Below are 25,369 nucleotides of genomic sequence, written 5' to 3' on the forward strand. Positions count from 1 at the left end.
TACAAATACAGTATATCTAGTACTGCTCTAGTGAACTTGGCCACAAAACATCCATTCAATGGGCAATTATTCCACTCAGGTTCTTCTAACATGAAGCATACGTATATGACGACATTGACATGAGTTTCACCACAGAGATCCTATTCAATTACTAATATGTCAATCTATGAGTTTCACCCCCACATGATAGTGGTCCACAGGATTCTAGCCAATGCTGATGACATTGAGAAAATGGCTAACAGGATTGAGTGTATTGATGTGTAGTGTACCGCAGGGGTTTCTAGTGAGCTCCACCCCTACTTATGCTGTCAGAATAAAACATGGCATGTAGAAAGGGGCATCAAGGAAGGACTCTGGGGAATTGGTGATATATCTAGAGCCAGCAAAGCGAATCATCTGACACACGCACGCATGCACACACACAGCGAATCATCTCTCTCTCACATGTGCGCACACACACACACAAACACACACACAAACACAAACACACACACAAACACAGGGGCCTGAAGGAAGGACTAGGGAGATTTCAAGTTGAGCTGGCACAGTGAATCATCTGCATTTCCTTTCCCCAGTCGTGTCGTGTGTCAATGAAAACATACTGAGGGAAACACATTCCACCACATATGGTTCCTGGCCAGCCATCTTATCCCCTTCTTGTCAAGCTGTACATTTATTCCCCCCGTTTGGAGATGACGTGATGTTACACACACGAACACCCGTTGTGACAGATGGCGGTAAGCCTCGCTGCGCTCTCTGATTGGACGGGAGACGTGTGATATTTAAAATGACTAGCCGTGTGTGTGTGTGATGCTACACTCATCTCCTGTCTGCACTAACACTTAGTGGTTCTCGTATTTTGCCTTCGCCATGACAGTTAGACATCACTCCTCCTCACTGCCTTGCAAATATATCTTTGAGTCCTGCCCTGTCTGCACTGCTCCACTGAGTAAATCAACCGTGTTTGCGTGTGTTACTATCCTCATGGGTACCAGAAGTCTCCACAAGGATAGTAAAACAAGGAAAATTCTCGCTCGTGGGGACATGCCTACGAGGACAAAGGCTATTTTAAGCTTACAGGTTTAGGGAAAATAGGATTTTGAATTTTAAATCAATTTTAGGTCCCCTCAAGGATAGTAAAACATATGCTGTGCGCGTGCGTGCCTGCGACTGTGTGTGTCTCTGTGCGTGTCTCCGTGTGTGTATCAGTCATCTGGTGTCTTGAGTGTGCTGTTGCTCTCCTCCCACTGAGCGTGTGTTCTCTCCTGTAGGTACTCTGAGGAGGAGATCAGGCAGAAGGTCGGCACCTTCAGACAGATGCTGATGGAGAAAGAGGGGGTGATCACCAGAGAGGGAGCGAACACACGCCCACCGTAAGTCACACTCTCTTCCGTATCTCTCTGTTGCTCTCTCTTTCTCTATATATCTGTCTCTGTTACCACGCTTTCTCTCTCTCTCTCTCTCTCCCTTCTTCACACACACACAAACACACACACGCCAACCCACATCATATCTCTACATGTATTTTCAGTTAAATATCCCCTCTGGCCCTTCCCTATGTCCCCATGCATCAATTGAAATAGAATATGAGCCAGATGGTTATCACTGACTACTAGGTCTGTCATCATCTTTGTGTGTTGTCCTCCTCTGTGTGAGCTAGTCAGCCGGTATCTGTTTAGGGACTCCAGTCCCATCTCAGAGCACCCTTCCTCTTTTATAGGCCTATCAGATCAGGTTCTCCAGTCCTGTCGTCCCGCCACAGAGCTAATGATCTGTAATGGTTCTGATGCCCCGTATCATCACAGAGGGCTGACTAATGACTGTCTCTCCCTGGCATGCATTGTCTCCCTGGCATGCATTGTCTCCCTGGCATGCATTGTCTCCCTGGCATGCATTGTCACCTTGGCTGTGAGCTGACGTTTGCCTATGCATCAACTCTTACAGAGGGGGGGAGGGAAGGAACTTGTGGTGGAAACTCGTCTCTCAGATGTGAATTTGGCCCTGTTCCTGAGGCATGGACATAGTTCTCCCTTCTGCGGCATTCAGAGCTCAGGAAAGCCTTGTTGTGGAAAATTCAGACAGGAGGGTAGCAATTAGCAAAATAGTTGCTCCTTTGAGCCAAGTTTACTGACTCTCTGTGTTTCTCACACACACTTTAGTCATTTAGCAGACGCTCTTATCCAGAGCGACTTACAGTAGTGAGTGCATACATTTTCATATTTGTTCATACTGATCCCCCGTGGGAATCAAACCCACAACCCTGGCGTTGCAAGTGCCGTGCTTTACCAACTGAGCCACAACACGAACACACACACACACACACAGACACACACACTCTGAATGAGCCAGGGCTTTTGGTCAGTTATCATTTTCAGCCATAATATAAATTAAATCCGGAGGTACTTTATAACTTCCTCCTGTGGTTTCCATGGGGATAAGGAGCAGTAGAGTGCAGTAGCAGCAATTTGCTTGTCTGTTGTTTCATGCAGGACCAGCAGAATGCTTCTGCTCCCATAGGCCATATTGTCTGCTCTTCATTGAACAATCATGATCAGAGCCCAGCAAAAAGCCTTCCTCATTAGTGATTCTGACCAGGAAGAACACGCACAGATTCTGCAGAACAAGCAATAACTACCACCACTTGACAGTCTTTATCCCTACTGCCAAGTGTTCCTCATATCTCAGTTCCACCATGCTCCTCCATTGATTTCAGCCTGAGCTCAGGGGATGGTAGGATAGGAACATCTCTCTCTCTCTCTCTCTCTCTCTCTCTCTCTCTCTCTCTCTCTCTCTCTCTCTCTCTCTCTCTCTCTCTCTCTCTCTCTCGCTCTCGCTCTCGCTCTCTCTCTCTCTCTCTCTGCTTGTGTGTCTGTTTGTTTTGTATGTAATGTGCAATATCTATGTAGGCTGAATTCTTATATACTCTTATATATGTTTGTCATATTTTTGCTGTTGGGAAGAGAATAGGATGTTATGCAGAACAATCTGTTGGTAGGACAAGGGTATGTATGTTTGTGCACATGGAAGTCAGTGATTTATGTTTACTATAGGTTAATGAGGTAATACAAATGTGATGTGACTAAAATGTGACTAAAATTAAAGGGCATTTGGTTTACTAAAATGGCCCGCAGTTTTCGTCATTTTGACAATAACTAGACTAAATCATTATTCAAATGACAAAAATGTGACTAAGACATAATACTATTTTAGTGAAATGACTAAGACTAGACAAAAAACTAAAAGAGTGCCAAAATTAACACTGCTTCAGAGACCCTAAAATGGTTCGCCTATGGCAGGGGTGTCAAACTCCAAGGAGGGCAGAGTCTCTGCGGGTTTTTGGTTTTTCCTTTCAATTAAGACCTAGACAACCAGGTGAGGGTAGTTCCTTACTATACTGAACAAAAATATAAACGCAACAATTTCAACGATTTTACGGAGTTACAGTTCATATAAGGAAATCAATCAATTGAAATAAATAAATTAGGCCCTAATCTATGGATTTCACATGACTGGGCAGGGGCGCAGCCATGGGTGGACCTTGGAGGGCATAGGCCCACCCACTTTATTTTTATTTATTTATTTCACCTTTATTTAACCAGGTAAGCCAGTTGAGAACAAGTTCTCATTTACAACTGCGACCTGGCCAAGATAAAGCAAAGCAGTGCGATAAAAACAACAACACAGAGTTACAAATGGGGTAAAAAAAACATAAAGTCAAAAAATATAACAGAAAATATATATATACAGTGTGTGCAAATGTAGCAAGTTATGGAGGTAAGGCAATAAATAGGCTATAGTGCAAAATAATTACAATTACTATTAACACTGGAATGCTAGATGTGCAATTGGGAGCCAGGCCCACCCACTGGGGAGCCAGGCCCAGCCAATCAGAATATGATTTTCCCCACAAAAGGGCTTTATTACAGACAGAAATATTCCTCAGTTTCATCAGCTGTCTGGTTGGCTGGTCTCAGACGATCCCACAGGTGAAGAAGCCAGATGTGGAGGTCCTGGGCTGGCGTGATTACACGTGGTCTGCGGTTGTGAGGCTGGTTGGACGTACTGCCAAATTCTCTAAAACGACGTTGGAGGCAGTTTATGGTAGAGAAATTAACATTAAATTATCTGGCAACAGCTCTGGTGGACATTCTTGCAGTCAGCATGCCAATTGCATGCTCCCTCAAAACTTGAGACATCTGTGGCATTGTGTTGTGTGACAAAACTGCAGATTTTAGAGTGGCCTTTTATTGTCCCCAGCACAAGGTGCACCTGTGTAATGATCATGCTGTTTAATCAGCTTCTTGATATGCCACGCCTGTCAGGTGGATGGATTATCTTGGCAAAGGAGAAATGCTCACTAATAGGGATGTAAATCTTTTTGTGCGAATGGAACATTTCTGGGATCTTTTATTTCAGCTCATGAAACCTGGGACCAACACTTTACATGTTGTGTTTATATTTTTGTTCAGTATAATTAGTGACCTTAATTCATCAATCAAGTACAAGGGTGGAGCGAAAACCCACAGACACTCGGCCCTCTGTGGAATGAGTTTGACACCCCTGCCCTATGGCATCGTTCTCAAGAACCTTATTTGGTTCCAACTTGCACCTTTATTTTTAATTGTACATTGAAAACCCAGAGCATCCATCCCCAATCTTCTTAACTCTGATGTTGAACTCTCTCTAACACCAACACTACTTAATAATCACAGCTGTTTGTCTATTTCCATCCCCTTCAGCTTTCAAGGGTGTTCTTGTTTTCACTGATTTGAAACCTCTTCAGATGATTTCAGGCTTAAAATGATCATACCTGTCTAACTAAATTAGACCAGGGCATGCATCTATCTCTAAGGTGTGTGTGTGTGTGGTTATTTCATATTTGGTTGTTATGCGTTACCGTATTGTGCTCAGTGGTGCTCAGACAATTAACAGGTTTGCTGCCCTCCTCTCCTAAACGAGCATAGCTACGAAAGGGACCCCTCACCCCTTCATTGCAAAAAAAATACAAATGTTTTATTGTCACAAACACAGGATAGGTGCAGGGATATATGTTGTTTTACAGGGTCAGCCATAGTAGTAGGGTTAAGTTCCTTGCTCAAGGACACATCGACAGATTTTTCACCTCGTCAGTATTCGAACCAGTGACCGTTCAGTTACTGTCCCAATGCTCTAACCACTAGGCTACCTGCCGCCTCAACTGCCTCAACCTGCCGCCTCAACCCCTCACACACAAACAATTGTGACAAGATTATTAATAAGAAAGATTCAAACATGTTTCAACTCCCAAATGTAATGGAATGTTGCTCTATGTTCCCGCTTCATAGCTTATGTAATAGCCTAACATGAACGAACAGGTCAATTCATTTTTTACATTTACCTAATTAACGTAGACCCAATAAACAATGTTATAAAGTGGTTCATGTGTTGTGTTTATATACAGGCATTATAAACCCCCACCTTGACAGATGATAAACAGTGCAGGGGTCCAGTTAGTACAGTGGATATTATATTGTGGAGTTAATTCCATTAACACAGCTGTTTGGAATTGAATGAATCAGACGTTCACGTGTTGTTGTAATAAATAAACTTGGTTGAATGGTAATTTTTATAATAATAAAATAAACACATGTTCATGCGTTCACACGTTCAACGGTTGATTTATGGCATTTATCACCCCTCATATGCGTGTGTATACAGTTGAAGTCGGAAGTTTACATACACTTAGGTTGGAGTCATTAAAACTCGTTTTTCAACCACTCCACACATTTCTGGTTAACAAACTATAGTTTTGTCAAGTCGGTTAGGACATCTACTTTGTGCATGACACAAGTCATTTTTCCAACAATTGTTTACAGACAGATTATTTCACTTATAATTCACTGTATCACAATTCCAATGGGTCAGAAGTTTACATACACTAAGTTGACTGTGCCTTTAAACAGTTTGGAAAATTCCAGAAAATGATGTCATGGCTTTATAAGCTTCTTGACATCATTTGAGTCAATCGGAGGTGTACCTGTGGATGTATTTCAAGGCCTACCTTCAAACTCACTGCCTCTTTGCTTGACATCATGGGAAAATCAAAATAAATCAGCCAAGACCTCATAACAAGAATTGTAGACCTCCACAAGTCTGGTTCATGCTTGGGAGCAATTTCCAAATGCCTGAAGGTACCGCCATAAAAAAGCCAGACTACGGTTTGCAACTGCACATGGGGACAAAGATTGTACTTTTTTGAGAAAAGTCCTCTGGTCTGTCCTCTGGTCTGGTGAAACAAAAATAGAACTGTTGTTTGGCCATAATGACCATCGTTATGTTTGGAGGAAAAAGGGGAACGCTTGCAAGCCGAAGAACACCATCCCAACCGTGAAGCATGGGGGTGGCAGCATCATGCTGTGGGGGTGCTTTGCTGAAGGAGGGACTGGTGCACTTCACAAAAAATTCAACCAACTTATTGTGGGAAGCGTGTGGAAGGCTTCCCGAAGTGTTTGACCCAAGTTAAACAATTTAAAGGCAATGCTACCAAATACGAATTGAGTATATGTAAACTTCTGACCCACTGGGAATGTGATTAAATAAATAAAAACTGAAATAAATCATTCTCTCTACAATTATTCTGACATTTCACATTCTTAATATAAAGTGGTGATCCTAACTGACCTAAGACAGGGAATTTTTACTAGGATGAAATGTCAGGAATTGTGAAAAACTGAGTTTAAATGTATTTGGCTAAGGTGTATGTAAACCTCCGACTTCAACTGTAGGTGTGTGTGTGTTCCTGGAGCATATCCCCCCTCTCTCTGTGTGGGTGTACTGTTTTGGACAGATGTGATGGATCACTAGAGGGCTCATGGTACAGGCTAGGAAGGGAAATGGATGGGGGGAGTAGGAGTACAACACAGACATCTGCATGTGTGAGTGGGAGAGATGGCGTTTGTTTTGAATATAGGGTTTATTTTTGGAGTCGTTCTGAGCCGCATGCAGCCGCAGCGTTCCTCAGTTCTTGTCATTTTTACCACACATACATCCACTTCCTGGTCCCTGGTCTCCCTTTGGCTGCTTCCAGTGACCTCTGACCTCTGACCTGTGTTTTTCCTGTAGGGTCAAACACATGGTCCATGGAGAGCATGGTGAGGAGGAGACCGACCCAGCCCTGGCTGAAGGTTACCAGGAGGACGGAGACTGCCATGGAGACTACTATGATAAAGACGGTTATAGGTATGGAACAACCACACGTATTCTCACTCATACACACACATGTATAGTACACACACACACTTACATTTGCATGTACGCACACACACAAAAACACAATCACACACACACACTCGCTGACCAAAACCTGATATAGTGCCATTTCAGCCGGGCTGGCGAAATGTACCTCCATTTTCACTTTCAAAGGGGTGTATTAAATACAAAGTAACCTTTTACACTCTAGAGAAGCTATATGCGTTTTTCCTAAAGTCTACTGATTACAATAATACATAATATGATATTATTTACTGTGCCTGTCCCATACACTGCTCCTACACAGCACATGTGTGCCACAGATAGGAGAGCAGAGGTGGGTGGCCTGCCAGTACAGGAGCTTACCTCCAAGCCCTCCAGAGAGGATGTAGTCCATGCTGTCAGCGATTAAGGTCTGCGGTACACACACACACACACACACGCACGCGCACAGAAACTCTTGAGAGAGAAATCAAATCAACCTCTACCTCATCCTCTCCATGTGGCCTTTGACGTTTCACATACACTATATATACAAAAGTATGTGGACACCCCTTCAAATTAGTGGATGCGGCTATCTCAGCCACACCCGTTGTTGACAGGTGTATAAAATCGAGCACACAGCCATGCAATCTCCATAGACAAACAGTGGCAGTAGAATGGCCTCACTGAAGAGCTCAGTGACTTTCAACGTAGCACTGTCATAGGATGCCACCTTTCCAACAACTCAGTTCGTCAGATTTCTGCCCTGCTAGAGCTGCCCCGGTCAACTGTAAGTGCTGTTATTGTGAAGAGAAACTTCTAGGAGCAACAACGGCTCAGCCGCGAAGTGGTAGTCCACACAAGCTCACAGAACGGGACCGCCGAATGCTGAAGAAAAATCGTCTGTCCTCGGGTTGCAACACTCACTACCGAGTTCCAAACTGACTCTGGAAGCAACGTCAGCACAATAACTGTTCGTCGGGAGCTTCATGAAATGTGTTTCCATGGCCGAGCAGCCGCACACAAGCCTAAGATCACCATGCTCAATGCCAAGCGTTGGCTGGAGTAGTGTAAAGCTCGCCGCTATTGGAATCTGGAGCAGTGGAAACGCGTTCTCTGGAGTGATGAATCACGCATCACCATCTGGCAGGCCGACGGACAAATCTGGGTTTGGCGGATGCCAGGAAAACGCTACCTGCCCTAATGCATAGTGCCAACTGTAAAGTTTGGTGGAGGAGGAATAATGGTCTGGGGCTGTTTTTCATAGTTCGTGCTAGGCCCCTTAGTTCCAGTGAAGGGACATTTTAACGCTACAGCATACAATTACATTCTAGATGATTCTGTGCAACCAACTTTGTTGCAACAGTTTGGGGAAGGCCCTTTCCTGTTTCAGCATGACAATGCCCCCGTGCACAAAGCAAGGTCCATACAGAAATGGTTTGTTGAGATCGGTGTGGAAGAACTTGACTGGCCTGCAGAGAGCCCTGACCTCAACCCCATCAAATACCTTTGGGATGAATTGGAACGCTGACTGTGAGCCAGGCCTAATCGGCCAACATCAGTGCCCGACCTCACTAATGCTCTTGTGACTGAATGGAAGCTAGTCCCCGCAACAATGTTCCAACATCTAGTGGAAAGCCTTCCCAGAAGAGTGGAGGCTGTTATAGCAGCAAAGTCCACATACTTTTGGTCATGTAGTGTATATGCAGATTAGATACAGTTGAAGAGGGGTCTTCAGACCAAGTGTCATAGCCTTCAGAATGCACACACACACACACTGAGTACAGGGCATTCTGACATACACTACACTACATTGTTGTTTGTCTTTTGAAGTATAGCCAATACACCAGGGATTAATTAGAATGTATTATCAGAATGAGATTTTCCCAGAAAGTAATAATTGTATGCCAGATTGCCATAGGCAGTATGAAGTATGGATTGTTACAGCACTCAGAGGAAATTAAGCTTGCTCCCCTGGAAAATATCTTGCCTGTAGCTGATCAATGTATTTGTGACTGAAGATTACTGTAATGACAAACGCTTGTATGTTTCACTCACTGAACACCTTCCCCCCAACTCTGTAATTTCTATTTTTTCTCTCTCTCTTTCTCTCTCTCTCTCTCTCCCTCTCTCTCTGCCTGGCTACCATAGAATGACGAGGAAATCTAGCAGCTCTCCATCTCCTCAACCAAAGAAGAGGAAGAAGAAGAAATCTGGACGCAGAAGGAGTCGGTCAGTGGCCTCACTAGATGAATCATTGCAAATGTATTGTGTGTGTGTGTATTCCATTTAAAGACGAAGATGGGCAGGGACATGGACACCGATGTGATGGTAGATACCGATTGGAATTGAAAAAGAGTAAGGGAGCAAGAGAGTGGTCTGGATGACAGACAGAGAGAGAGAGAGGCAGTGCTACAGATGAAAGCGAGCGTGAGAGACCGACTGTAGGGAGAGAAGGATACAGGTGAATCGAGACCCGTACAACACATAGAAATCTCTGGCCGCTCTCAAGGACTCTTGGTGAGGAGAACTGGCAAAGCTACTAGAGGAAATGTAAAGAATAGAATGGAGGGCTGGGTTCATTGTTCTCTTAGACAGTACAGACAATTCGCTGAAGAAATAATGTATGAGTGGCCCTGCTATATCATTAATAATGGCAAGGTTAGAGGTGTGCTTTGCTACATTTTCTTAACAATCTATAAGCTTTATTGTGTAGGACTGCTCTTCTTTCACTCTCTTCATCTCCTTCTTTCTCTCTCTCTCTTTCTCTCTCTTTCTCCATCCTTCCCTCCCTCTGTGCTGTATCTCTCTCCCTTTCTTTCTCTCTCTTTCTCCATCCTTCCCTCCCTCTGAGCTGTCTCTCTCTCTCTCTCTTTCTCTCTCTTTCTCCATCCTTCCCTCCCTCTGTGCTGTCTCTCTCTCTCTCTCTTTCTCTCTCTTTCTCCATCCTTCCCTCCCTCTGAGCTGTCTCTCTCTCTCTCTCTCTCTCTTTCTCTCTTTCTCCATCCTTCCCTCCCTCTGAGCTGTCTCTCTCTCTCTCTCTCTCTCTTTCTCTCTTTCTCCATCCTTCCCTCCCTCTGAGCTGTCTCTCTCTCTCTCTCTTTCTCTCTCTTTCTCCATCCTTCCCTCCCTCTGAGCTGTCTCTCTCTCTCTCTTTCTCTCTCTTTCTCCATCCTTCCCTCCCTCTGAGCTGTCTCTCTCTCCCCATGTTTCCCCCAGGTTCGACAGCTCCTCTCCCTCCCGCAGAGAGAAGAAGAAGAAAAGTGGAAAGAAACACAAGCGAGACAGGTGTGTGTGTGCGCGTGCCTGCGCTTTTCATGAACATTCATCCTCTAGGTTACTCATAGAATGTGAGCATACCCTGATGCTTTTCAGCCTGTTTTCATAACAGGGGAAGGTGATCAACTGAGGGACTAAAAAACAACAACATATTACCCCAAGGACACTTCACAGCATAACTATCCCATAAAAAGAAAGAGGATCACTCAGAAATGCCCATGTTTCACCAAACTCGAGCTCTGCCGTTACTTAGTACTGTACTTTCACCACTCACTGTCCTATAGGCCCAAATAGTACAGGAACCACAAATAAGCTATGTTTTCTAGAAAACAACAGACTATATGTGACGACTTGGTCTTATGTAGAAACATTTGAAATTGTGATTTTTACATTGGATAAAAGTCGAGACTCAGAGCTAGAAAATTGTATATCGTACACTACAGTTGAGGAACAATGGGAAAGTAATTCTGCTTTGAATGTTGATAAACTTGTAACCTCACCTTTGAGAAAATGGACCTTGAATGTTTTGGTAAACCTACCGGAGAGCTCTTCTTTGTCTACACCCATTCAGCATTGTTCACACCCTCTTAAGCCTTAGCCCCACCCATCTAAGGATTCACATGTGAGGCCATGTACTAAACAACCAAAGATTTCAAGACTAAAGGCTGGTTTATACTACGTCTATCGACAGTTGTCGCAGTGACATCATGAACATTCTATTGTTGTCCGACATCAAACTTGTCATTGTCGTTATGAAAAAGTATAAACACAAAAACTACAGACTGCATGACATCAGCAACCAGGTGGTCCAAAATAGCATAACTAGTGTATTTTAACACCAATAAACCCACCCGTTTAAAAAATGTATTTAGTATATGTCAATCTAGCAAACCAGACAACTAAAAGCAACTTTCTAAACAATGTTTTGGTTTGTTTCTAGCTTGTTAGCTAGATAGCTAATGTTAAGTTAGCTGGCTAGCCAGTTCAAATAATGACCATATCACAAGTAACCATTTCATAGCTGTTCGCTGCTCTGGCACCCCAATGGTGGAACAAGCTCCCTCACGACGCCAGGACAGCGGAGTCACTCACCACCTTCCGGAGACATTTGAAACCCCACCTCTTTAAGGAATACCTGGGATAGGATAAAGCAATCCTTCTACCCCCAAAAAATTGTAAAGTGGTTATCCCACTGGCTATAGGGTGAACGCACCAATTTGTGAGTCGCTCTGGATAAGAGCGTCTGCTAAATGACGTAAATGTGCCCTTGAGCAAGGCACTTAACCCTAATTGCTCCTGTAAGTCGCTCTGGATAAGAGCGTCTGCTAAATGACTAAAATGTAAATGTATAGCTGACAACGTCTTCACTTTAGCTCATTTGTCTTCATTATTACAGGAAAATAATCTCACAACAAGATCATTATTTACAAGTTAATAGTGAGCCAATAACAGAAAATAGCTTACGGTTGTGAGTGTGACTAATTAAAAGCAGGGCATTCTACCGGATCATTTTTGAACTTGGACACTGTCTCATTGACCTAACGTTATATCCTCATTTGACTTTGGTGCAGGTCATGTTCTTCACATTACCGTCTCTGGTAAACACATACTATATCAAATAAAATCAACGTTTATTTGTCACATGCACAGGATACAGAAGGTGTAGTGAAATGGTTACTTGCATAGTGGAGTCTTTTGTTTAGACATGTAGCTAGCTAGCTAGCTAGCTAAACAATTAACCATAATCCCAACTCATAACGTTACTACCCTGCATGAATCTGCAGGTAGCTAACCAACCAGGTTCAATGTTAGCTAGCTAGCTAACATTAGGCTATAACTAGCAATGCAAATGGCTCTGAGATATGAATAATATTAGTACACAGATCATACACGTAATGTTAGCTAGCAAGCCAGCCAGCTAACGTTAGCTAGCTACAGTGAGGGAAAAAGGTATTTGATCCCCTGCTGATTTTGTACGTTTGCCCACTGACAAATTTTAATGGTAGGTTTATTTGAACAGTGAGAGACAGAATAACAACAAAAAGATCCAGAAAAACGCATGTCAAAAATGTTATCAATTGATTTTCATTTTAATGAGGGAAATAAGTATTTGACCCCGCTGCAAAACATGACTTAGTACTTGGTGGCAAAACCCTTGTTGGCAATCACAGAGGTCAGACGTTTCTTGTAGTTGGCCACCAGGTTTGCACACATCTCAGGAGGGATTTTGTTCCACTCCTCTTTGCAGATCTTCTCCAAGTCATTAAGGTTTCGAGGCTGACGTTTGGCAACTCGAACCTTCAGCTCCCTCCACAGATTTTCTATGGGATTAAGGTCTGGAGACTGGCTTGGCCACTCCAGGACCTTAATGTGCTTCTTCTTGAGCCACTCCTTTGTTGCCTTGGCCGTGTGTTTTGGGTCATTGTCATGCTGGAATACCCATCCACGACTCATTTACAATGCCCTGGCTGAGGGAAGGAGGTTCTCACCCAAGATTTGACGGTACATGGCCCCGTCCATCGTCCCTTTGATGCGGTGAAGTTGTCCTGTCCCCTTAGCAGAAAAACACCCCCAAAGCATAATGTTTTCACCTCCATGTTTGACGGTGGGGATGGTGTTCTTGGGGTCATAGGCAGCATTCCTCCTCCTCCAAACACGGCGAGTTGAGTTGATGCCAAAGAGCTCGATTTTGGTCTCATCTGACCACAACACTTTCACCCAGTTCTCCTCTGAATGATTCAGATGTTCATTGGCAAACTTCAGACGGCCCTGTATATGTGCTTTGTTGAGCAGGGGGACCTTGCGAGCGCTGCAGGATTTCAGTCCTTCACGGCATAGTGTGTTACCAATTGTTTTCTTGGTGACTATGGTCCCAGCTGCCTTGATCATTGACAAGATCCTTCCGTGTAGTTCTGGGCTGATTCCTCACCGTTCTCATGATCATTGCAACTCCACAAGATGAGATCTTGCATGGAGCCCCAGGCCGAGGGAGATTGACAGTTCTTTTGTGTTTATTCCATTTGCGAATAATTGCATCAACTGTTGTCACCTTCTCACCAAGCTGCTTGGCGATGGTCTTGTAGCCCATTCCAGCCTTATGTAGGTCTACAATCTTGTCCCTGACATCCTTGGAGAGCTCTTTGGTCTTGGCCATGGTGGAGAGTTTGGAATCTGATTAATTGATTGCTTCTGTGGACAGGTGTCTTTTATACAGGTAACAAACTGAGATTAGGAGCACTCCCTTTAAGAGTGTGCTCCTAATCTCAGCTCGTTACCTGTATAAAAGACACCTGGGAGCCAGAAATCTTTCTGATTGAGAGGGGGTCAAATACTTATTTCCCTCATTAAAATGCAAATCAATTTAAAACATTTTTGACATGCATTTTTCTGGATTTTTTTCTTGTTATTCTGTCTCTCACTGTTAAAATAAACCTACCATTTAAATTATAGACTGATCATTTCTTTGTCAGTGGGCAAATGTACCAAATCAATTAGGGGATCAAATACTTTTTTCCCTCACTGTAGCTAACAGTATGCTTTAACTTGAATTGAAATGACAAAATTAGAAATGTATAATATCTGAAAATGTAGCTAGCTAGACTCTCTTACTCGTATACATGGATGGACGCTTCTCCCTCTCTGTCACGGATGCCATGATTGCCCTTAGTTTGAAAATGTAATCCTGAGACAGGTGTTTTATACAACAGCCTTCTGTGTCTTCTCTTTTCGACTCCGTCTGCATATTTGCAATGAAACAACATAATTTTCTCCATCTCCTTAGCTATCATACTCTAATTCCACCGGGCATTCCACTGATTTCAAAACTCGGCCCTCCAGAAAGTGGAGAGCAACACTTTTGCAGTTCTACTGTGTGATATCTTTTAAAATATCAGGGTTAGAAAGGATTACCTACACATACTGACCAGCTCATGTTATAGACAGAAGCGTGCTATATGGCAGACCAAACCGAACTCATCTCTCGGCATGTCCATTCCATCCATTATCTCAGCCAATCATTGCTAGCGGGAAGGTTCCTGTCTTTTTCCGTGGCTAAACCAACCAGGCTCGTAATTTAACAATTGTATTAGTATTTACAGATGGCATACACATTTGTTATTAAGGCACATGAAATTTCACATGTTCCAGAAGGCATTTCTGCCAAAAAACTGATTTAGATTTTTAAAAAGTTTACGTTCAAATGCCTCTCCTGTGAAGTAGTGACGCGCGACATACACCTAGTTTCCTGAAACAAGTAATCTATTATTGATAAGGATATTGAGACGCAAAGAGAGAAGGAGGATATTGGAGAGGATATTCTTCCAGCGCATTAATTCATTATGGATGATGTTTAATAAAACCTTGAAAAAATGTTGCTTATACTTTTCTTAAAGCAATAATTATAGTGTCAGCACAAAATGAAAAAGAGAATGGAGAGAGAGAGAATGAGAAAGAGAGTTCAGCAGAGAATAATACTGCTTCGCCCAGGGATATCATAAGGACAATAAGCAATTCTAAAGAGCGCATCCCTCCTCCCTTTTTTATCTCTCACTCTTTCTCTCTCCTTCTCTATTTCTCTCTCCCTATCTCTCTCTCTCTCTCTCTCTCTCTCTCTTTAATTATCTCTGTCTTGTGGGGGCTAAACTCATCCTTCTAATAACCAAGCCTGTATGAGAGCCGCAAAATAAGAAAAATGAGCCTCTCACCAAATTGCAGATCATCGCTGTGCTGCCCCCCCCACACAAAACACACACACCCAACACCCCTACCCTCCTCACACTTATAAAACTATCCTCCTCCCCCTCTCTCCCCCCTTTAGCTTCTCTCTCTCCCCTCCTCAGATTTCTCCAAACATCCACTGCATTGCAGGTATTGTCTACACATGAATAATGTATGGTTAGAGAGATAGGAGGAGAAGAAGGAGGTGGGTGCGTCCCTAGAGTTAGGTAGCCTCCTGTGATATGCTCTATTGTGTGTGCCTGTTGGGGCATTGGAGGAGGCGGTGGAGGGGGAGTGGAGCTTTTTGCGATGCAGTTGTAACAATCTGAACCGTAAGCTGCTATGGTGTCCACACAACTCACTTTGTAACAACAGAAGATTACGTTTTCTTTGGTTTGGGCTCCCGTTTGAAGTATAGCATAGCACTGTATATTTCTCCAATTAGGAGAAACAGAGGGAGGAGAGCGATGGAGGAGGGAGAGGAGAGGGTTAATAATGTAGGATTCTAAGACTTGATGGTATGAAGATAGTCAAGAACAAAAAAGACAAAGACTTGAAACCAAGTTCAGGATATTTAATAATGACTGGTCGTGGAAAAGAGCACTACAAACATAGGCTTTTGTCTGAACACACTATATACAGAGGAGGCTCTCCCTCCTTACATCCTGTGGCTAACCCAATGTATACATTAAACGGGGGGGGGGGGGAGTATTTCTATCACTGATGTCCCCCATATGGTGGTGGGCTAACAGGCTCCCAAGGCCTTACATTGCATAAAAAGGCCCCTCGACTCCTGAGGGTCGATTGGCGTCCCTCCAATAGACTGGACAACTCACAAGGACACAAAGGCACAGAGGGTGTAGACTATATGGTAGACTGTATGGTTAACATAGGCTACTATTTGGGTATAGCTCTATAATAAGAGCAGGATCAGGGGACATTGTGTCCGAGAATAGATGGGAGTCAAATAAATGTCAAGCCTCCTTAGAGCCCCCAGTCTGTTCTCTCTGGTGGAACAGCAACATGGTCTACATCCCAAATGGCACTATATTCCCTATTGAGTGCCCTACTTAAACAGGGAATAGGGTGCCATTTGGGACACAGCCATGGTCTCATAAGCTAGACGCCACAGCACTTCTTCACTGGCCCTATATCACTCCGACAGCTTTATTGGTCTCTTTCTCTTCACTAGCACAGACCAGGATGAACGAACCTGACATGGTTTTTGTGTTCCTCTCTCCTTGTGCTACATGTGCCCAGGTGTATTAGATGTTTGTGTCTGTGTCCACATAAGGGGAATACAGTGTTGTGTAAAAAGAGGGAAAAGAAGAGCTCTTGTCGTCCAGTCTGACTAATCACCGTGGCAACGGTAGTGTGAACGTACAAAGGACTTTGAAGTACTGTATGTAGTCAGTCAAGCATTGAGGAGCGCGTCTATATCCCCTCAATAAGGTCTAGAGAGATGGTCAGGCTAACTGGAGTTCAGTGTGTGTGTAACAGAGGTTTAATCATTCGAATAAAAATAATATATGCCGTTTAGCAGACGCTTTTATCCAAAGCGACTTACAGTCATGCGGGCATGCATTTTATGTACGGGTGGTCCTGGAAATTGAACCCACTATCCTGACATTGTAAGCACCATGCTCTACCAACTGAGCTACAGATGACTCAGGTTTCACCCTCTCTCTTTCTCTGTAGGTCGACGTCTGGTTCCAGGAGAAAGAGGAGATACAGGTGGGTATGCAGATCAATAAAGTACTCTATGTACTGGATATTCCACATCACATAGGCATTACAGTCAGGGATACTAGGTCAATGCCTGCTTGTTACAGTGCACGTACCTTGTTACCTGTTTAAAGAAGATGCATCAATGTGTTTCCCTTTTCAGATCGGGTAGCCCAAAGAACAAACAGAAAGACAAGAACAAAACCAGAAAGAGGTAATGATCCCTTTCTTAAATAATCTAACAATAATGGACACTGAACTGAGAAGATGTTAGATGTTCCGCAGACTTAAGTATAATCTTTGACAGAAACATACAGTATCTAAATAAATTGATACATGCCACAAGCTTGAATGGTGTCAGTCTTGTTTCATTGAAAACTCTGTTGTGTACGTGTACATTTACGTGCATGTGTGTGTGTGTGCTCGTGTGTGTGTGCGTGCGTGCATCCGCCTGTCCGAATGTTTTTGTTTGTGTGTGTGCTTGCGGGCGTGTGCGCGTCTGTACGTGTGGGTGTGTGTGTGTGTGTGTGTGTGTGTGTGTTTCCCACAGGTCCCCAGTAGAGTCCCCCAGTAGGACGTCTCAGCGTAGAGGCAGCTGCTGTAGCTCCCGCAGTGCATCACACTCCTCCACAGACCACAGCCCCTCCAAGTCCCCCGGCAGGTAGGACTCCCAGAACCACAAAAATGCCCCCCTTAGATGCATGCCTTCACTGTATCAGACACCCTTTAATCAGACTCTGGTCTATTGATGTAACACTGATTAAGGTTTGCAACAGCTCTGCTAGAGATCCATGATTATTATTTGATCAGAATGTAGTTGATGGTAATTGACTCATGACTGACTAGTTGAAGAGGTCATGATAGCCTAGACTATACTGTTGAGTCTTAAACAGCCTATAGCTAGTATAGTATACTCTTGAGTCTGAGTCATTTCAGCAGATTGGTTCAGTACTCCTGTCTGTCTGTCCGTCTGTCCCTCCAGGCCCAACTCCAAGCTCAAGACAGACGGACACAAGGCCTGTGTGAGCCCGTCCCCGTCTCCCGGTCCTGGTGGTCCTGACGGTCCTGTCACGTGGCACAACGGGCACCACCACCAAGGCCGCGCCCGCAATGGCAAAGCCGGCAGACTCAACCACAATCATGTGGCCGATGGCGACAAAGGGCAAGATGTATGTAGTCTCCTCTATCTCGCCCTACCACCTTCCCCTCCCTAACCCCCCCTACACTCAAATGGTAACCTCCACACTGTCTCCATCTCCTATGAACATGACTTCTCTTCTTTGTGTCGGTTTGTGACATTTTCCCCTCTCTCTTTATGTGTGTACTATTATAGAATGACTCTTCTTTTAGTTATTCCTGTTTTTGCAGGGTCGTTTTTGTTACTCTGTATATCCAACCAACCACTCTTGTCCTCCTGTGCAATCTTGCTGCCACTGCTTATTTCTGGCACTACTTTGATACTTATACCATCTCAACATTCTTTTGACGTAACTGGTTAGAGGGAGGGAGGGAGGGATGTTTGAGTCATACGTACGGAACATTGAGTTTGCTGTGGCCTGATCTGTTTGTGCTGCCTTGCCTCCTATGGTCATTTCCACGCCAAGACAGCACAAACAGATCTGGGACCAGGCTAAGTTTGCTGAGGATAAGAGAAAGAAAAATGACTGAATATGATCAATTAATCTCTGGCCCACGTGAACGTTTGCATGGCACATGTTATGGACCGGTAATATGGAGGTTTACTATTAGGATGTGTCCAAAATAACACCATATTCCCTACAGTGTATTCGGAAAGTATTCAGACCCCTTGACTTTTTCCACATTTTGTTACGTTACGGCCTTATTCTAAAATGGATTAAATTAATGTTTTTCCTCATCGATCTACACACAATAACCCATAATGACAAAGCGAAAACAGGTTTTTATAAATGTTTTCAAATGTAATAAAAATAAAAAACAGAAATACCTTATTTACATGTATTCAGACCCTTTGCAATGAGACTCGAAATTGAGCTCCGGTGCATCCTGTATCCATTGATCATCCTTGATGTTTCTACAACTTGATTGGAGTCCACATGTGGTAAATTCAGTTGATTGGACATGATTTGGAAAGGCACACACCTGTCTATATAAGGTCCCAATGTTGACAGTGCATGTCAGAGCAAAAACCAAGCCATGAGGTCGAAGGAATTGTCCGTAGAGCTCCGAGACAGGATTGTCTCGAGGCACAGATCTGGGGAAGGGTACCAAAATATGTCTGCAGCATTGAAGGTCCCCAAGAACACAGTGGCCTCCATCATTCTTAAATGGAAGAAGTTTGGAACCACCTAGAGCTGGCCGCCCGGCCAAACTGAGCTGTCGGGCGAAAAGGGCCTTGGTCAGGGAGGTGACGAAGAACCCAGAGTTCCTCTGTGGAGATGGGAGAACCTTCCAAAAGGACAACCAACTCTGCAGCACTACACCAATCAGGCCTTTATGGTAGAGTGGCCAGACGGAAGACACTCCTCAGTAAAAGACACATGACAGCCCGCTTGGAGTTTACCAAAAGGCACCTAAAGGACTCTCAGACCATGAGAAACAAGATTCTCTGGTCTGATGAATGCCAAGCGTCATGTCTGGAGGAAACCTGGCACCATCCCTACGGTGAAGCATGGTGGTGGCAGCATCATGCTGTGGGGATGTTTTTCAGCGGCAGGGACTGGAAGACTAGTCAGGATCGAGGGAAAGATGAACGGAGCAAAGTACAGAGAGATCCTTGATGAAAACCTGCTCCAGAGCGCTCAGGACCTCAGACAGGGGTGAAGGTTCACCTTCCAACAGGACAACGACCCTAAGCACACAGCCAAGACAACGCAGGAGTGGCTTCGGGACAAGTCTCTGAATGTCCTTGAGTGGCCCAGCCAGAGCCTGGACTTGAACCTGATTGAACATCTCTGGAGAGACCTGAAAATAGCTGTGCAGCGACGCTCCCCATCCAACCTGACAGAGCTTGAGGGGGTCTGCAGAGAGGAATGGGAGAAACTCCCCAAATACAGGTGTGCCAAGCTTGTAGCGTCATACCCAAGAAGACTCAAGGCTGTAATTTCTGCCAAAGGTGCTTCAACAAAGTGCTGAGTAAAGGGTCTGAATACTTATGTAAATGTGATATTTCCGGTTTTTTTTATTTTATACATTTGCAAACATTTCTAAAAACCTATTTTTTTTATTTTTTATTTTTCATTATGGGGTATTGTGTGTAGTTTGATAAGGGGAAAAAACTATTTAAATCCATTTTAGAATAAGGCTGTAACGTAACAAAATGTGGAAAAAGTCAAGGGGTCTGAATACTTTCCGATAGGGCTCTGGTCAGAAGTAGTGCACTATGTAGGGAATAGTGTGCCATTTGGGACGGAGCGTCAGACACCCTGGGTTTGCTTATGGGCTGGAAACTCTTTGGTTTTTGTTAGGCAGCCAGCTCCTGCAGTGATGAAATGGTGAGAGCTCACTTCTGAATCAGTTTAGCCAGGGAAAGGAAACAATTAATACTTTAAAAGTTTGTTTTTGCTACAGCTCCCTCAAATGTAATAAAATATGAAACAGGAGGAGGCTTATGTAAAAAGTACGTATTAATAGTTCTCATGAAGGCCCTGTTTAATGTTTTTGATATGCTGTAGAGTTTACTACATTTTGAAAATGTTAGTCAAGAGTTGTCATTGGATCATGCTGATGGTAATGCATGATAACAGCCATCAATACAACCATCTGTAGCTGACTGATCTAACAATCAAAGATGGATGTAATATTTTAGGTCTCAACGATGCTATTTTTACATCTGAACTCAACCAGTTCTATCTTATATTGTCATATGAGAATGATGTTAACTGGTTTGGCCTGTGAGATTGTGTGGTGATTTGAACTGAGCCTAATTTATCCAATTTCCAATGCTTCTAGTTTCTACACGTGATTGGTTTCAATTTGGTTACACATTCAACTCTAGTGCCACCAAATGCCTCAGTACAGTCACTAAAGGAGGCTATAACATGGATGTAATTGCTCAGAACAGAATGAGCGACAGAGAAGTCATTGCTGCACTGGTACAGTAGCAAGAATGATAGGGGTATAAAAAGTGAATGTATAATTGCTAGGTATTTATCACTGAAGCTAACCAGACATGTTGTCTAGTTTACTCAGAATTGATTTTGTCTTCTGTCATTCTTATTCCTCCCTAACTGTCTCATTTGGAACTGTTTCCATGCTTTGGCTCCTTTGAAAACGGTAACCCCTCCTAACCTGCTTTATTTTGATCTATCTGTGAAACAACCTCAAAGAACGACAGACTGACTATACTGTTATGTTTTAAATCACTATCTGTCTATCATCACCCTAATCTCCCTACCATAGATGGATCCTTAGAACTGAGGTAGCATTTTGCGTTTGAATCTAACTGAATCTAACTACAAGTGTGCTCTGCTAACAAAACAACAGACATCATTTAGACCAAAGGCGATAGCCATTACTGTTTAACTTTCACTGCTGACTAAGCAACTAAATGAGGTGTAGAACAGCCTCCGAAAACATTCTGTCTAGAGTAATGAATTACAGATGATGCTATCTCCTTCGATTTCCTTTCCTCCTCGAGCTTGCATGTGTTTATGAGAAAGATCTCACCTGCTCTATTTGTCTGTCTATCTGTCTGTATGTGTCTGTCTGTCTGTCTGTCTGTCTGTCTGTCTGTCTGTCTCTCTCTCTCTCTCTCTCTCTCGCTCTCTCTCACTGCTTGTATTCATTTATGACTGTTTTATTTTCTGCTTTTTATCGATTTGAGTAGTATTTACCTCATGAAATCAATGCCCAATGCTCCTTTTCTGTCGTTTATGTAAAAAGCACTCATATGCTTTGGAACTGGACCAAGTAGGTTAACTGGGTATGTGTACTATTAGTTCTTCTTGTCAATACAGTCTTTATAAAGCACAATGTTTTGCTCAGTGATAGTTAGCCCCTTCCTTCAGAAGTCTGAGAGAGCTCCCAGACATCAGGTGTACAACAACCCCTTCTCTCTCTCTCTGTATTCTCTCTATTTTCTCTATTCACTTCCTGTTTACTACTTCCTGTTTACTGTATCATGTGACCTGCATGTTGTCTCTAGGTGGCAGTATCACTTCTGTCAGACTGTCCCTGATGTTGATATACAGTATATTCTGTATCTCTATGTGTTCCAAGTCACTGGGGATTGGCAAGGGGAGTCTCATGCGCCATTGTTGCATAATGACGCTCAGTGTTTGGAGATTTGAGCCAGTCGGTTGTGTTGCGGTGAATGTAAAATTGCTAGGTGTTTATCACTGAAGCTCAAATCTGTCAACCTTTTGACAATTCATCCTATACCATCAGCCTTAAACAGGTTTTTGGTTCACGAGACCTCTCCTGTCAATCTCCACATACAGGGGAATTACTGTGTCTCTCCCTTGCTGAAAATTCATCAGCGCTCAGACTCCTTGTGTATTTGGGAGGTTGCTCGCTCAATATTGTTCATTTTGGATACCGAACCTTTCTGGGAGATCATAGATCCAACAGAAGCTAGATAATACTGTAGTATCTCTATGGTTAGCACATATGCAGCAGCAACTTGGTTCTTTTCTGTCTCTTCTGTTTCTACATCTCAGTTTGTCCTTCTGATTCTGTCTGTAGTTTTCTTGTTCCAGGGTAAATGGATATCTGCTAACATACAAAAAACTGTGATACAAATCTTGAAACTAAATAGGACCACACACAACATTTAGTAACATTGGTATTTTAAAGGGACCCAAGCCATTTTGAATGCGAGTGCCGTATTTAATTTCCCCTTTGTATTGATATTGATATGTTCAGTACCACCCTCCCCAAGGCTCACTGTACTGTTCATTTTACAAGGCTTTAAATTCACCAAGAATCACCCTTTTATTCTGACTCAATAACAATCGCCTTGTACTAACATGGGGCACTGTAACAACCCTGGTGCATTGCTGAGCCCAAAAGGAATATGTAAGAAGTGAAAGAGGCCACAATGTGCTTTCTGAGACGGTTTTGATAGCTTTCGTAAACCGCAATGGGTATTGTTCTCTTGTTGAATAATATATTTTACAAAATGTGACTGGGGTCCCTTTTAAATGTGCTGACTCTACTAGTTGTCCAGTCTAGCGGTGATTTCCCAGCCCTCAGCTTCCCTCCTTCCGACACTCCCCCCCTCTATCTGTCCGTCCGTGTTGTGTGTGACACCATCTTTCTTGCCCTCTGTTGTCCTGACATGCTCATCTCCCTTCTTCAATTGTCTGTCATACGCCAGCTTTGCATGCCCTTCCTTCTCTCCATCCATCCCTCCTTCCTTCCTTTCCTCTAGCAATTCTATCTTAACAATGGATTTCATTTTGTTTCATGAATCACTCTATTCACTTACCCAACCTTTACCCACCTCTCCCTTTTGATGGAACCATGGCTGCATTTGAACAAGCGAAAAAGACAGCAAATCATTGTAGTTTTTAGATTCATTTTTTAACCTTTAGTTTGATTTTGATTTTAAGTGTTGGTTTTGTTTGTCCATTTTCTTTTGTTTTTTTGTTGGCTTGTTTACCTTCTCCTTCTTAGTCTCTGGAAGAAGTTGGTAGCGTTGATACTAAAAGAGGTTCATTGTCTTTTTCCCATTCCGCTGCGGAGAACATTCCTTTTTTTCTTTTTTTCTTTCTTTCTTTTTTCTTCCTTTTCTTTTTTTGTTGATATTGCATACGTGTCACTGATTGAAATGGAAGGTAGGTAACGCTCTGCCTTGGCACGTGGTCTTTCTTTATGCAGATATGAGAATGTCAGAAGCCTCTAGCTTGATGTCAATGTTTCCTTGTCTCCCTTTCTATGATTTAACCACCAGGGAACTTTATCTTCAGTTATACTTTGCTGTTAAGATTTGGATTAGAGTTGATCGTTTTTTCCTCTAACCTTCTCAAACGTTCATACTGAATTCAGTCCAATATCCCGCCCAATCAATATATATATCAAGCAGGCCCATTTCTTTGTCCTCTTCTTTCTGTTTTGGTAGAATGCATTTATTCCTGTTTGTCCAGCATCTCTCTGTTCACTTGGTGAAATACTTACATTCGTCTTATGATTTGATCATATTTATTTCCTCGATGGCTGTTTCTAACTGTCATCATCTGCGTCAGTGGTTGTGTTTTCTTATTTCTACAGCTTAGTCCTTTGTTTGTTTTGTGGAGAAGGGTTGAATATTTGTGTTGATTTCAATGAAGAGTCCCTGTTTTAGTCGTAATTCAACGGTCAGCGTTTACAGGAGAGAAGGTTAATGCATGCAAGAGAACTCGCTGTGTTTTGATATTTACCTGCTTTGACATTTGACCTGCCTTTATATCCCGGAGACACAATTGCTCCACACAAATATCTGCACTCACAATACTTTGTGAAACCCCTTGCCCTGTGTACACTGCTATTACAGAATATGCCTGCGTCCTAGTTCAATGTCCTCAGCATACCTTATCTCTCAATATCGACCACTTACTTAAAAGCCTCCTACTGAAGTTGGTCTACCAAACACATTTGTGTTTATAATGATACTGTAGTTTTAAGAATCCCATCAATAAATGTCTAGAAGTACACAATATTTTCAGAGGTTCTGTTCTCGCAGAGGACTGTTGCTTTTGCTACAGTTAAATTGAATAGTACAGATTTTTTCATATTAATGGATATTATTAAAACAGACAACTAAAACAGATCTCAACAGAGCCAATTAAAATGTCATATGCCCGAGGCTTAAAGGGGAAGCGCAACCCCACACTGACAAGGAATGCCTTGGTTTGAACAAACTGTAACCTAAAATACAGTACCTGGGGGTTGAACTCCTAAACGTAACTCTCTGGAAGCCCTAAACTTAAAGGTAGACTCAGCGAGATGACATTGCCAGGAGCAGCACCGCAGATATTGAGATGAGCGAGATGCAAGACTTTGCTCTCACTCAGTCACACACAGTATCTGCGCCTGTGCACGGGTTCGCTTCACGCCTTTCACAGCGTGGTCGCCAGGGCACCAAAACCGCAGAGAAGTTGAGCCTCTCGCTTCAACGCTCTTAGTTGTTGCAGAAATTGAACCACTATGCTGTTTACTTTCTGCATCTCTGTCATATCGCTGAGTCTACTTTAAACGCAATGGTCATTCACACAGACTGTCTGCCCTGCCGTCTGGTGGAGTGGGCTGGGCAGGAGAAGGAATGATCTGGAAGATGTAGCTACTCTCGGTGTGTACATTGTGTTCCCTGAACATTGAGAAACATCGAGAAAAATCCTCACATCGGTTCCCTGAACATTGTGGTGTGTTCTTTCCTCTTTTCTTCTTGATTTAATTTCAGTTGATTTCCATGCATTGTCTCATGCCTCACTCTGCCAGGGAAGGGTTTTGTGTCTTTTTCTCTTGCATTTTGTGAAATCTA

General features: G+C 43.2%; 1 protein-coding gene across 1 annotated transcript in view; it reads left to right on the forward strand.

The window, feature by feature from the left end:
• The window catches only part of LOC121574091 (serine/arginine repetitive matrix protein 3), a 148,497-nt gene that overhangs the window by 117,261 nt on the left and 5,867 nt on the right, over positions 1–25,369 (forward strand). Inside the window, exons 3-10 of the mRNA XM_041886687.2 lie at positions 1,272–1,373; positions 7,102–7,218; positions 9,361–9,441; positions 10,429–10,497; positions 16,903–16,938; positions 17,093–17,143; positions 17,480–17,590; positions 17,912–18,098. Coding sequence (XP_041742621.1) covers positions 1,272–1,373; positions 7,102–7,218; positions 9,361–9,441; positions 10,429–10,497; positions 16,903–16,938; positions 17,093–17,143; positions 17,480–17,590; positions 17,912–18,098 — 754 coding nt within the window. The remainder of the gene's footprint in view (positions 1–1,271; positions 1,374–7,101; positions 7,219–9,360; positions 9,442–10,428; positions 10,498–16,902; positions 16,939–17,092; positions 17,144–17,479; positions 17,591–17,911; positions 18,099–25,369) is intronic.

Source organism: Coregonus clupeaformis, chromosome 9 (assembly GCF_020615455.1).
Source record: "Coregonus clupeaformis isolate EN_2021a chromosome 9, ASM2061545v1, whole genome shotgun sequence".
Classification (NCBI taxonomy): Eukaryota; Metazoa; Chordata; class Actinopteri; order Salmoniformes; family Salmonidae; genus Coregonus; species Coregonus clupeaformis.